Raw genomic sequence first — 13,527 nt, 5'->3', positions numbered from 1 at the left:
CACAAAAAGTTAAAATACAAGGTTTCTGCCCGACAGCAATGACGTTTCAGTGGTTAACATGTTTAATCCATTAAGACCGGGAACGCATCTGTGTCATTTTTAGATTTCTTTGGCTATTCAAAAAATAGCAGATCTACAAGCTCATAGCACGGCACCGAGTGCCGCGCTATGAGCTCGTATATCTGCGATTTCTTGGAAAATCATGAACATTTGGGCAAATATTTGAATATATATTTTTGCAAGCGAACATTTGTAACTCAAATCTTTGAAACCTTATGTTGCTATAATATCAGAGGTTCTCAAACTTTTTCATGTCAAGGACCCCCAAAATTATATGTATTCTTTTTTTCTTTTCTTTTTTTTAATTCAAAGATTTGCAAAAAAAAAATCACAATTTGTCAAAAAAAATGCAGACCTACAAGTTCGAACTTGCATACCTGCTATTTTTGAATTGCCAAAGAAATCTTCAAATGACACAGATGCGTCCCCGATCTTAATGGGTTAGCATGTTTAAATGTAGTGGAACTGACTTCTCATGTTACGTAAATAACCATGGACATACAGCAGAAGACCGCTAATGTTACTATGTATGTGTGGTGGGTGTTTGACAACGGGGATTTCTGATTGGATGGTTGGCCTATCTGTCATGTTAGCTTCCTTTCCAGATCCGAGGAGAGTGTATAAATATCATACCCTGTTGAAGACATTATCAGAATTATAAAAAAGACAAAATACAAATAAATGATAATTTTTCCTGTCATGTCATAGTTAACTTATACCTTACTTTCTGCTGTTTAAAAAAAAATGCAACACCATACTAATAAAAAGGTCATAAACGGCTAAAATCCCAATCAGTCCTAATCAATCAAACCTGATAAATGAGTCACTTATTCCATATATCTGTGTTATTGGTTCCAAACCGAGGCTGACAGTGGTTCTCAAACTTTTTTAATTTCAAGCACTCTCATAACTCTTGAGAGTGTACAAATGGAACTGGTTTCATGTTAAGGACCACCAAATTGATATGTATTTTGCCAAGTACAACCATCAAGTTTTTGTGCCAGGGACCCCCAGAAGAGAAGATTTGTGTTTAAAACATACAAAATAATTCCCAAATTTTCCCTAAATAGAAGAATGCGCACATGAGCTTGTAGGTTGTTTTTTTATTGTTATATCTGAGGTTTAAAATGGGGTTAAAGTGCACGTGAATGGTCTTGGGAATGTCATAAAAAATCTAAGGTTAAAGCCTCAATCTGATTTCTTCAACTGGTTGGCTGTATGTAGAACAGCAGCAACATGGGTTTAGAATCATTATATCTAAACATCATAGAATTTTCAGTCATGAGCATATAAACAGGTACCTCATAGAATGCTGTTCATTGGAGTAGTTTTTAGGGAGAGCCCCTAATGCATGTATGCCCCATCTAGGTCTATCCACAATTCAAATAATTACAATTTGCTGAATTCTCAACCGATTTTCACATGGTTTAGTCTGACATGTCTGATATATAGTGTCCAAGTTTGTGCATCAGTTGATGTTTTTTATGTCTTTGTCGCACCGCCGATCCGACCAAAATGTTTGAGTCATCTTGGGAGGGCTTTGTCAGAGTACCCATTGTACCCGTCTGTCTGTGTCCCTTTTGGGCCCATATGGAGATGCCTGTTTCTGTCTGTCTACCTGTGTCCCTTTATGCCCATATATGGAGATCTCTGTATCTGTCAGTCCATGTCCCTTTTATGCCCATATATGGAGAACCCTGATGTCATCAGTGTATGCCCACATATTTAAATTGGAATTCCCATATTGATTTAGCTCTGAACGGTAGCAGCTATCAACAAACACCTCTGCCGTCTTGCTTGGTTCTCTCGTCTTATAAAGCAGCTTTTCTTTTTGTCAGCTCGTACTGGTATCCGACACTCTGGACCGTCCCAAAATGCCCAACATCAAGATCTTCAGTGGCAGCTCGCATCCGGACCTGTCCCAAAAGATAGCCGACCGCCTGGGGCTGGAGCTGGGGAAGGTTGTCACCAAGAAATTCAGCAACCAAGAAACATGTGTGGAGATCGGCGAGAGCGTCCGCGGGAAGGACGTGTACATCGTTCAGAGCGGCTGCGGGGAGATCAATGATAATCTGATGGAGCTGCTCATCATGATCAACGCCTGTAAGATCGCCTCTGCCTCCCGGGTCACGGCCATCATACCCTGTTTCCCATACGCCCGACAAGACAAGAAGGACAAGAGTCGTGCTTCCATCTCTGCCAAACTGGTGGCCAACATGTTGTCAGTTTCTGGTGCAAACCACATCATCACTATGGACCTGCATGCATCACAGATACAGGGTTTCTTTGACATCCCAGTAGACAACCTGTATGCAGAACCTGTCGTGCTGAAATGGATCAAAGAGAACATCCCGGAGTGGAAGACCTGCACCATTGTCTCCCCCGACGCAGGTGGAGCCAAGAGGGTCACCTCGATAGCGGACAGGCTGAATGTGGACTTTGCCCTCATCCACAAGGAGAGGAAAAAGGCCAACGAGGTGGACCGCATGGTACTGGTCGGGGACGTGACGGATCGCGTGGCCATCCTGGTGGACGACATGGCCGACACCTGTGGAACCATGTGCCACGCTGCCGACAAACTAATTTCGGCCGGCGCCACCAAGGTGTACGCCATCCTGACCCATGGCATCTTCTCTGGACCGGCCATCTCTCGCATCAACAACGCCTGCTTTGAAGCTGTGGTGGTGACCAACACCATCCCCCAGGAGGAGAAGATGAAGCACTGCCCCAAGATCCAGGTCATCGACATCTCCATGATCCTGGCAGAGGCCATCCGCAGAACCCACAACGGCGAGTCTGTGTCCTACCTCTTCAGCCACGTCCCCTTGTAACACCAAGCATCGACCTGGCACCAAAGAATAACCACAAGAGGGATGTATCCCCGCGCCCACCCACCCACCACAAATGCAACCATGATGAAAGCTCTGCCGATGACTAACCATCCTCCTATAATTTGACAAAGCTCTGTGAGGGTGGTAGGGCGGTGGTGAGACCAAAATTGTTCTGCCCGGTTCTCCTCAGTGGCTGGAGCTATTGATCTGAAATTGCACACAGCCATTGACCATTACCATGTGCACAGAACTGCGAAGCCCGTTTTTCGTCAGCTGTTTATTCGCGTTTTTATGTAAAAGAATGTCGCCATGGTTACGGCTGCCCAGCTATGGGATGGCCCCGCGAGCAATGGGATGAATGGCTCCCGGGTTGCCAGATCATGTGCGCATATCCCCCCACGGATGCGTTGACCGGGTATGGACTAGTGAAGATAATGATGGAACCCTCCTGTCTGTTACTAACACTGAATGCCATTCACTTCCTTGAAGCAGTGGTCCCTCAAGTCTAGGACAAGTGGGGTCCCGTGACCCCCATATAGGGGTCCTTTAGTAGGGCAGTGGTTCTCAGGGGGGCAGTGGTTCTCAGGGAGTGGGGACCCCCACTCCCCACTCCCGCCTAGATGACAGTGAAGTGACAATTTAAGGACTTAAATTAAAAAAACAAAACAAAAAAATGACTGCATCAAAAGTAATCAACAAACTATACTATAAAAACTGGTCAAACATTGGGCAATTGTAAAATAATAGAAGAAAGAGGCAAACATTGTGAAAATTCCAAGTGTTTATCAGGGTGGGGGGGTCCCCAGTTCATATATGATTATTTTGGGAGTACCCAGCTACAGTACATGATAGAGAGTTGGGAACCAAATGTACCCTGAACAGGTCTGTAACTGTAAATGGCTGACCTACAAGCTCACAATGCATCATAGATGTGCGACGCGTTGTGAGCTTGTAGATCAGCTGTTTTCGATGCGCGACACTGCCATGCGACAGAGCGTAGATTAGGCTTCACACATCAGAGAATGCCAAGTTACAAAAAGTGTTGTGAGCTAGAACGGCCATCTCTCGCTGCCTTTGCACGACACCGTCATACGAGGTAGCAACAGCCTCAGAGTTAAAATAACAGAGCATTTTACAGTGTAGATTGGAGTCCCAGAGATTAAAAAAATCGAAAATAAAATTAAAAAAATCTAATGGGGGTTCATGGTCTAATACAGGGGTAGGCAACCTTAGCACAGGGGAGGGTGATCACTGGCACCCTGGCATAAGTGTGTGAGAGCTGCATTGGGAACTCCTTATACGGTTATGGCCTAACTTGAACTAATTTAAACGGATGAAAATCATGAAAACAAAAACAATACTTCGGTCGAACTATATTTCTTTATTTCCTGCCCATGCAGAAGCTTGGTATGACAATGTGTTCTGATGGGTTCTGTCCAATCAGAAGTTGTGTATGAAGATGGGTTCTGTCCAATCAGAAGCTGTGTATGACAATGGGTTCTCTCAGCTGGGTACAGATGACCTCATCGATGTACAGAGAGTTGGCCTTGATGTCAATGTTCTCCTGCAGGTTCAACTGGCAGCGAATCAACTTCTTCTGCTCTGTCTCAGACTGGAGCAAAGCTTCACACATTCTGTAGGGGCAGGGTGGGGGAGGCATTAGAATGTATATCGTTACTGTCGGGCAGTAACCTCTTATCTCCATATTTTAACATTTTGTGTTTTTTCATAAATTAACGCCCTAATTGATCATACTACAGTGTCACACAAAATCATCAATAGTAGCAGAACTGCAAGCTCGAAACGTGGTGCGAAGCGACTCGTTTTGATCTTGTAGATCTGCTACCATTGCTATTTTCAAATTTGAATCCTGAAAAGTAACAGTTTTGGACATATGAGGTTTCCACCCGACAGAGACGATATATGACTGTAGATTGGATATAGACTCAATTATTCTATCCCACTGGTTCTCAAAGTGGGGTCCTTGAGGGGGTTCCAGCGGGTCCCTGACAAAATGTGTTTATATAGAATCGGAATTGGAAACATTTAAAAAAACAAAATCTTGAATTTTTTAATACTTTTAATACATTTTAACCTTTATCTTCTCATGGGGGTCCTTCCCTGGCACAAAATATTTTCAGATGGGAGTAAATTACATTTGAATTTGGGGGTCCTTGACATGAAAATGAACCACTGGTCTATCCAATCCAATCCAATCCAAGTATAATTGTAATGTGTTACTAAAACAACAAAGACCTCTCCTTGTCTTTCACCACATTTGATTGAGGATAAGGAAAACATTCAAAATGGATCTGATTCCGTTCTTTTCACACTATAACATCATCCTGTTCCTCACCTGTTGATGTGGGCAGTGAGCTGCTGGACCTCAGAGAGCAGGCGGCTCTGTGCCGGGTCATGGCACAGCTCTGTGCCGGGTCTCCTGCCGCGGGCAGACAGCCGGGCCTGGGCAACCTGCAGCGGTTTCTGCTCCTCAGCGACGGCTGTCTGGAGAGACTCCATGTTCTTCTCCTGGCTGCCGAGTTCAGACAGAATCTGTGAGGGAGGGAGATGAGAGAAGTACGGTAGTGTTACTAGGTAAAAATATGTACAGTATTACGCTGATCTGAGCAATGGTCACTGAGTTCTGGCCGTCATTGAAGCATCCGTAATACCGCCTCGCTATTTCGGATGTTTCGTTTGTGATGTCCACCGTCCACCCATTAGGCAATTTTAATATAGGATAGATTGTTGAAGGTGTCAAATATATGGGCTTTATCACACAGCAAGTGCCAGAAAAGTTTGACATCAGAGTAAAAGATTTGAAAGTCAATGTTGTGTATTTTTATGATTGACAATCCTAGTTCCATGCCTTCGGCCTGGCGGAGACAATAAGGATAATTGACCATGAAGCAGCATCAGATGAATATGGTCAACTTGGTCAGAATTTTTGAGAGCTTGCAACCACTCCTTGTAACAGTCCAGGTCTGTCTCAGACCTACAGTACACAGTATGATTGTTAATTCATAGTGTCAATAATATACATGGACCAGTGCTCCATTGACAATGATGGAATTGTTGATATTAATCAGTTTCCGCATGAATCAAGTTGCTCATTTTATATAGTCACTGGCTGCCATGCAAATAATCAATAGTTATGTAATGTACCATGTCCAGGTGCTCCTCCATCTGCATCTTCACGGTCTTGGTCTCCAGGACCTTCAGTCTGAAGGCTGAGTCTGTGGCTTGGAGCTGTTTCTTCATGTCTGTGGCCGTCTGCTCCAGCAGTGAATCCACCAGTGCCCGCAGGGACACCGAGTTGACCTTCTCCCGCTCCGCCTTGGACATGTTGATACCTGAGAAACTCTCCCACTCTTCTGGAATTATTACCATGCTGTGAATGATAATAATAAATATATTACTTTTTTGCTTGATTAGAAAGAATCGTATGACATGTACTATACTACTATATTAAAGTATTTGACCTTGGTAGAATGACGTCAGGGTGTTTGGACTTGTGGTCGCTGCCAGTGGAATGGTTTCTCATCAAGGAACAGGCGTCATCGATGCACTGAGCAGTGAACTTATCCTTCAGATCCTTCTCTACATGGTACCTGGCTGAACGGTTCAGACTGCACACACACACACACACACACACACACACACACACACACACACACACACACACACACACACACACACACACACACACACACACACACACACACACACACACACACACGTGTACACAAGCCCAAACAGTGTAAAAACAATGAAGTGAAACCTTTTTACTGAATAATTATAATATTATATCGTGCACATTTATGATATTTTTGCACTATTCCAGATCCTACCGTAACTGTTCGCTGATCTGCTCCAGCGTGCGTTGCAGCAGGGAAGCCGCGCCCTCTATGACCTCTCTCTCCTGTAGCAGGTGTCTCTCTACCTCATCCTGGACCCGGTCCACTGGCGCTCGCTTTAATCTGCAACAAACACAAAACACACACTGGAGACAGGCAAACCATTCCACGTAACTGCTGCAGAATACAAAAAAAGAGTCCTTTCCCGTACCAGATATTAAGACTAAAGAAGACAAACAATGTCTTCTAAACAGTTTTCTGAAAAACGTATGTTGCTATATTAGTGGTGCTCAAACTTTTTCATGTCAAGGACCCCCAAAATGATATGTATTTGGCGTCAAATTTGATCCAGGGACCCTCCAGAAGCGAATATTTGAGTTAAAAATGTTCGCTTTAACAAATAGATATATTAAAAGATTTGCACAAAGTTTCACGATTTTTCAAAAATAGCAGATCTATGAGCTTGAATATCTGCTATTTTTGAATAGCCAAAGTATAAAATACTTTGATGTAGGCCTATGTATTTTAGCTGTAGGCCTATATATAGCTAAGAGAGACTCTCTCATCCACTCTAAGCCACCCAAGCCTGATAAAGTGATCAGAGAAGTCTTACTATTTCTTAATATTATGGTGTCTTCTCACCTCTCGCCCAGACAGGTCATGGTGACGGTCAGTGGTTCCTTACAGGCCTCCAGGCTCATCTCCACACGTCTCTTATAGGAGACCAGAACATCAGTCTCCTCAATCACCTCCTTCAACTTCTGCTCCAGCTCTTGTCTCAGGAACTGAATCTCTCGATCCCTCTGCGCTGAACGACAATGATGCAGAAAGACTGGACACTGCAGATGACTGGGCACTCTTTTTTTCCTTTCCTTTTTCCTTTAAGGAAAACTTGGCACTTGAGAGAATTTGTTGTGGATTTGTTGTGTGTGAAAATTGGGCACAATTTTGTGGGGGCTGGAACTGGGCACTACTTGTGGATAATTCAGCAATTCAGTGTTTCTGACAATTATGATTCTGAGAAAGAAGTATCACAAGCATCAAAAAATGCTCACATCAAAATACATTTTTGGACAAATTATTTGATGGGATATAATTAGTTATTTTACCAAGCAAATGAATAATGGTGAATGTGGCACTTTAAACCTGGTCAAATTAAATGTTTGCTCTTTGTAGTTAAAGTTTCTACAAAGAAAAGGCAGGGCAAAAAATAAATAAATAAATCAAGTAAATAAACAACATTTAATTAGATGGCTTACATTAAAGGTAGGGTAAGTGATTTACTTTGGTTAAGATAAGTGTTAAATAGCTCTATATTCTGAAAGTACTCATTGCTATAGAGTGTTTGTTCAGTAAAAGGAGTCTCCCATGTCTCTACAGCTCTTTATTAAAAAGAAAATGCATTTTCAGTACTCTCGCCTGATTAAAATGTGTCACCTACCTGAACATGTACTTATAATCTGTTTACTAAAGAGCTGGAGAGACCCCTGTGACCGAACAAACACTCTGTAGCAATGATTACTATCAGAATATAGTACTTTAACCTTTTAACAAAAAAAATATAAATAATAATAATAATATTACTTTCTCTACCTTTAACATTATGAATAGAAGGACTGTATAACAACAACTTCCTCTTACCCAGTTTCTTGTTGGCGTCCTGCTGCATGCGTTTGGAAACCCTGTCACTCTCCAGTATGAGCCTCTGGCTCTCTGCGGTCAGCAGCTCTGAGCGGATCCGCTGCGTCTCCACATCCACCGGCTTCAAGCCTCCATCCTCCCTCCACCGTAGGGCTCCGTCCAGGGAAGACATGCTGCTGCTCACCAGTGGTGTAAAGCAGGGGTCAATGGGCCTCATTCAGCAATAAATTCGTAAGTTGTCTTCTTAAATTTCTTCCTAAGTGAATTCCTAAGAGAAGTCGAGTCAGATTCATGAAATGTTCTTAGGCTCTGCCTGCAGTCACATCACCTGTGTGTGATTGCTGCACACAGAAATCACAGGAAATCACACAGAGAAATAAAGTTGAGAGAATGAAGTAAAGAATACCTAAACTAAAGCCTAAAGATGGTGGAACACCAGACTCCAAACATAAAATAAATAAATATTTCTGTGGAGGTACTTCTGAAGTGAACAGCAAATTATTTTATTTAATTAATGAATGTATTTTATTATTTCTCTCACATTAATCAACATATCACCACTCGATATCAATGCAAATTTGCTGAAATTTGCTGTTAAAAATGTTATCCATATTTCATGTTCAGGAGTAGCGTTAGTATAGGATATAAAACATTTTAGTACTGAAAGCTGGTGGGTGGATATAGAGGGTCTTTAAGGTAGCAGCTGCTTGGTATGTAATGGGGTGGAAATAGGGGTGTGGTGGGTGATATGGTGGTGCAAGGAGGGGTGTAGGGGGCTGTGTGGGGTATGGGGATGGGTGTGACGGGTGGGTATAGGGGGGCTTTCAGGTAGGAAGGGGACTTGAAAATGGGGGTGTGGCGAATGTCGGGATATGGGGGTGGGGGTATGGGGGGGCGATGAGGGTGGGTTGGGTGGGGGGTTATGGGGTGGGTATGGGGCTTGGGCTTCAACTCAACCGGGTCTGTTTGGGTTAGATGCATTTGGCTAAAGACCCCCCACCTGAAAATATTTTCTGCTAGGGAAATGTTTTCAAGATTTATCAAAATGTTTCGAAAATAGCCGATCTACAAGTTCAAAATTGCCAGTAATGGGACGCGTTGTGAGCTTGTAGATCAGCTATTTTCAAACAAAGTATAAAATAGGGTTAAAGTGATTAAACTGTTCCTCGTTTGCTGTGGACCCCCTGGAACAGCTTCAAGGACCCCTGGGGGTCCCCAGACCACACCTTTGAGAACCTTTTTTGCTCTAAAGATACGATAAAAATATTATTGTAATTTAAATCCTATATTATACAACTGTAGAATTGAAGAAACTTCGAGAATTAATTATTTTTGCACAAACATATCACAGAACTCAAAGGCCACCCTATAAGAGTGCTCTCTAGTATGCGTAGATTTCCTCTTAACTTAAGAACAAATCACAGCTAAGAAAACATTTGTGAATGCCAAAATCTCTTAAAAAACTTCTTAAGTGGGTCTAAGAACACATTTGTTCGTAAGTACGGTTCATGAATCGGGCCCAATGAGAGGAGAGATGGCATAGGCAATCTCCAAGTCCGTGTGTGTGTACAACAGAACAAAGGGATTCTACTGTTGCGCCTCAGCCTTAAAGCGGCCAGTCCGGTGCGTCACATGGGTAGGGACACTAGATGCAATGAGAGAAGAACGCTGGAGCAGCACGGACAATTTAAGCCTTTTATTTAATGCAGTGCAAGTATAGGGTTGACTGACGTTTCGGTCTTTCGACCTTCCTCAGAGTCAGAGTCTGTGTGTGTGTGTGTGTGTGTGTGTGTGTGTGTGTGTGTGTGTGCGCGTGTGTTTGTATGTGTTGCTTGTGTGCCGTGCTCATCCCGTGCTTAAACGGGCGGACGGACATAACATACGCTGGGGGTCCCTGGACCCCTCTTTGATAACCAGTGGCACGTGTGGCCAATGAGAGGAGAGATGGCATAGGCAATCTCCAAGTCCGTGTGTGTGTGTGTGTGTGTGTGTGTGTGTGTGTGTGCATGTGTTTGTATGTGTTCCTTCTTTGTATGTGTTTGTATGTGTTCCTTCTACATGTGTTCCTTCTACAACGCCTCGCAGCGCGAGCCGTTGTGAGCTTGTAGATTTGCTATTTTTTGGCTAAAGTTCTCCTCAGAAAAGGGATGCTAGGGTTCAAGTGGTTAAGGTAAAAAAAAAAATCACATCACACAAAGATTTGGCGGACCCCCTGTAATAACTCTGAGGACCCCCTAGGGGTCCCGGACCCCCTGTTGAAGACCCCTGGTGTAAAGTAACTAAGTACATTTACTCAAGTAACTTAAAGGACGACTTCACCCATTTTCAACCTATCTTCATATAATAGGTCCTCACTAATGCTCATGATAAAATGATACAATTTTTTTCTACTTGGTCTGTGTCTCATAGGAGGGCTGTGGACAGTCCAGAAACCCGTCTACCAGTGACATCATCGTTAGGCAGGATTTTTTTCCTTCCAAAAAGATTAAAACATTTTGATTCAGATTTTTATTAAGGCGAGAACAATGGGATCTATTTTTGCATTGCAACTTTCCAGGAATACAAAGCCTGCAGTTTCTATTAGCTTGGATTCCCCATCGATGATGTCACTGGTAGACGGGTTTCTGAACTGTCTACAGCCCTCCTCTGAGATACAGACTGATTAGAAAAAAAATTGTACCATTATATCATGAGAATTAGTGAGGACCTATTATATGAAGATAGGTTGAAAATGGGTGAAGTCGTCCTTTAAGTACAATTTTGAGGTACTTTCACTTTACTGGAGTATTTCCAATTGTCTATACTTTTACTTCTACTCCACTACATCTCAGAGGCAAATATTGTACTTTTGCTCCAACTCAATTATTTGAAAACTTTAGTTACTAGATACTTTGCAGATATAAATGATTACGTTATGAAACATACATTAACAACTTTATCCCTATTTTAAGGCAATTTGAAAATAGCCGATCTACAATATGCAACGTGGTGTGAGCTTGTAGATCTGCTATTTTCAAACATTTTAGTACTTTTTCTTTTGGTACTTTAAGTACATTTTGATTAATTTGATACCAATACTTTTGTACTTTTACTCAAGTACATTTTTAATTCCGGACTTTTACTTGTAACAGAGTACTTCTACATTGCAGTATTGATACTTTTACTGAAGTAAAACATTTGAGTGCTTTTTCCATCACTGCTGCTCACTCTGGATGGAAGGGATTCAATGAGCGACAGAAACAAGCAATGAAAAGAAAACCGAGGAAATCAACCACTTAAACCCCATAAGTTTGAGCAGAGTCCCCCAACTATACCAGTGGTTCTCAAACTTTTTCATGTCAGGGACCCCCAAATTGACACTTATTAGCCCACGGACCATTTGAAAAGATATGCCAGGGACCCCCATAAGAGAAGATTTGTACGGCTCTAGCAGTGATTCTCAACCATTTTAATTTCATGGACCCCCAGTTTGACATGCATTAGGCTACACACCCCCATTTAATGGCATTTCTATCTCTGGGACCCCCATTATATTGTAAAAACAATGTTAATTTAACTCTGAGAGTGTACAAATGGAACCAAATGGACCCGTTAGGGTCCATTTGGTTCCATTTGTACACTCTCAGAGTTACAGAACCATAAGGGTCAATTTGGTTCCTATCCATCATTAAGCTGGGGACCCCTTGGAACCCCCTCAAGTACCCCTGGGGGTCCCCGGACCCCACTTTGAGAACCAATGCTCTATACTAGTGTCTTTTCTGTTTTCTGTTATTGTGGGGAAAGCCAGGTTTAAGTGGATAAGGCTTGAATAGCATTGAAAACTACAGCAATTGTTATTAGATTATCATGAGAATCATTATTTTGAATGCAATGACAGCTGTCATTTCATGTCTGAGAAATGGCTGAATATATTAGTGGCAGATATCAAAGGGGCAGCAGCTACTGTACATCCGTACATATTGTAAACATAATATGTATATATTTAAACACAAACTGTAGCCCACTTATACGCACACGTTGTGAGCTTGTAGATCTGCTATTTTCAAAAGACTTTTACGCGTTTTAGACTAGTACTTATACTTTTGGTACTTTAAGTATATTTTCATGCCACTACTTTTGCACTTTTACTCAAGTCAATTTTGATTACCGGACTTTTACCTGTAACAGAGTATTTCTGCATTGCAGTATTGATAGGCCTACTTTTACTTAAGTAAACAATTTGAGTACTTACCACCACTGCCAACGTTATTAAAATGTATCAAACCATACTGTACCGTTTGCTTTGTATTGCTGATCTTATTTATTTTCTTCTGTTGTTGGTGTCCAGTAGTCCTGTAGAATTTGCAGTAACGTTTTAAGAGTTTTTTTCACTGGCTTGCCAAAGCACCAGTGCAGACTGCTGCTGGGACATAAACAAACAGTTGCTATGGTAACAGAGGCTCCCAGGCGGAACAACCCATACCTCCCTAACTATCAGTTTCAATGGCCTCACCAGTGGTGGTAAAAGTACTCAAGTGTTTTACTAAAGTAAAAGTATCAATACTGCCATGAAGAAATACTCTGTTACAAGTAAAAGTCTGGGTAAGCAAAATGTGCTTAAGTAAAAGTACAAAAGTATTGGCTTCAAAATGTACTTAAAGTACCAAAAGTTAAAGTACTTGCAGAATGTCCTGTTTCACAACTTATCATATGTCTAAAATGTATTTAAAAATATTTTGAAAATAGCAGATCTACAAGCTCACAATGTGAGCTTGTAGATTGGCTATTTTCAAATAGCCAAAGAAATAGGGGTGAAGTTAATGTATGTTTTGTAATAATAATAGAAGTAAAAGTATTGAACATTTAATAACAACTGGTAATACTGGTAATACTACAGTAAAGTAAAAATACCTCAAAATTGTAGTTAAGTACAGTACTTGAGTAAATGTACTTAGTTACTTTCCACCACTGTCCATTGTGATTCCCAAACTGTGGTGCAAGCACCCCCTGTGGTGCTGCTAACTTATATGCAGAGAGAAGTATAGAACTCACTGATTAAAAAAGACATTGAACATACAAAAGGCATTTTAGTGGCAAGTCTTTAATGTTTCCACCACAACAATAATACTACAGGTTGTTGTTGTTGTTGTTGTTGTCAG

The 13,527-nt window shown here is 41.8% G+C and overlaps 2 protein-coding genes across 2 annotated transcripts; one reads left to right on the top strand and one right to left on the bottom strand.

The window, feature by feature from the left end:
* Positions 1–1,934: 1,934 nt before the first annotated feature.
* On the top strand, positions 1,935–2,951 carry LOC311049973 (ribose-phosphate pyrophosphokinase 1-like; the record flags this gene model as incomplete). The annotated part of the gene is made up of 1 exon (XM_084063939.1): positions 1,935–2,951. The coding sequence occupies one exon, from the start codon at positions 1,935–1,937 to the stop codon at positions 2,889–2,891; it is 957 nt and encodes a 318-aa protein (XP_083920065.1). The 3' UTR covers positions 2,892–2,951.
* Positions 2,952–4,365: 1,414 nt separating this feature from the next.
* On the bottom strand, positions 4,366–8,561 carry tekt1 (tektin 1; the record flags this gene model as incomplete). The annotated part of the gene is made up of 8 exons (XM_084064605.1): positions 4,366–4,525; positions 5,248–5,482; positions 5,761–5,767; positions 6,057–6,282; positions 6,356–6,520; positions 6,743–6,871; positions 7,391–7,556; positions 8,390–8,561. The coding sequence occupies 8 exons, from the start codon at positions 8,559–8,561 to the stop codon at positions 4,366–4,368; spliced, it is 1,260 nt and encodes a 419-aa protein (XP_083920731.1).
* Between the last annotated feature and the right edge of the window lie 4,966 nt (positions 8,562–13,527).

The sequence above is a fragment of the Gymnoscopelus microlampas genome (assembly GCF_963454915.1).
Source record: "Gymnoscopelus microlampas genome assembly, chromosome: 8".
Lineage (NCBI taxonomy): Eukaryota > Metazoa > Chordata > Actinopteri > Myctophiformes > Myctophidae > Gymnoscopelus > Gymnoscopelus microlampas.
Note: the sequence above shows the minus strand (reverse complement) of the source record. Positions and strands in the feature narration are given on the sequence as shown.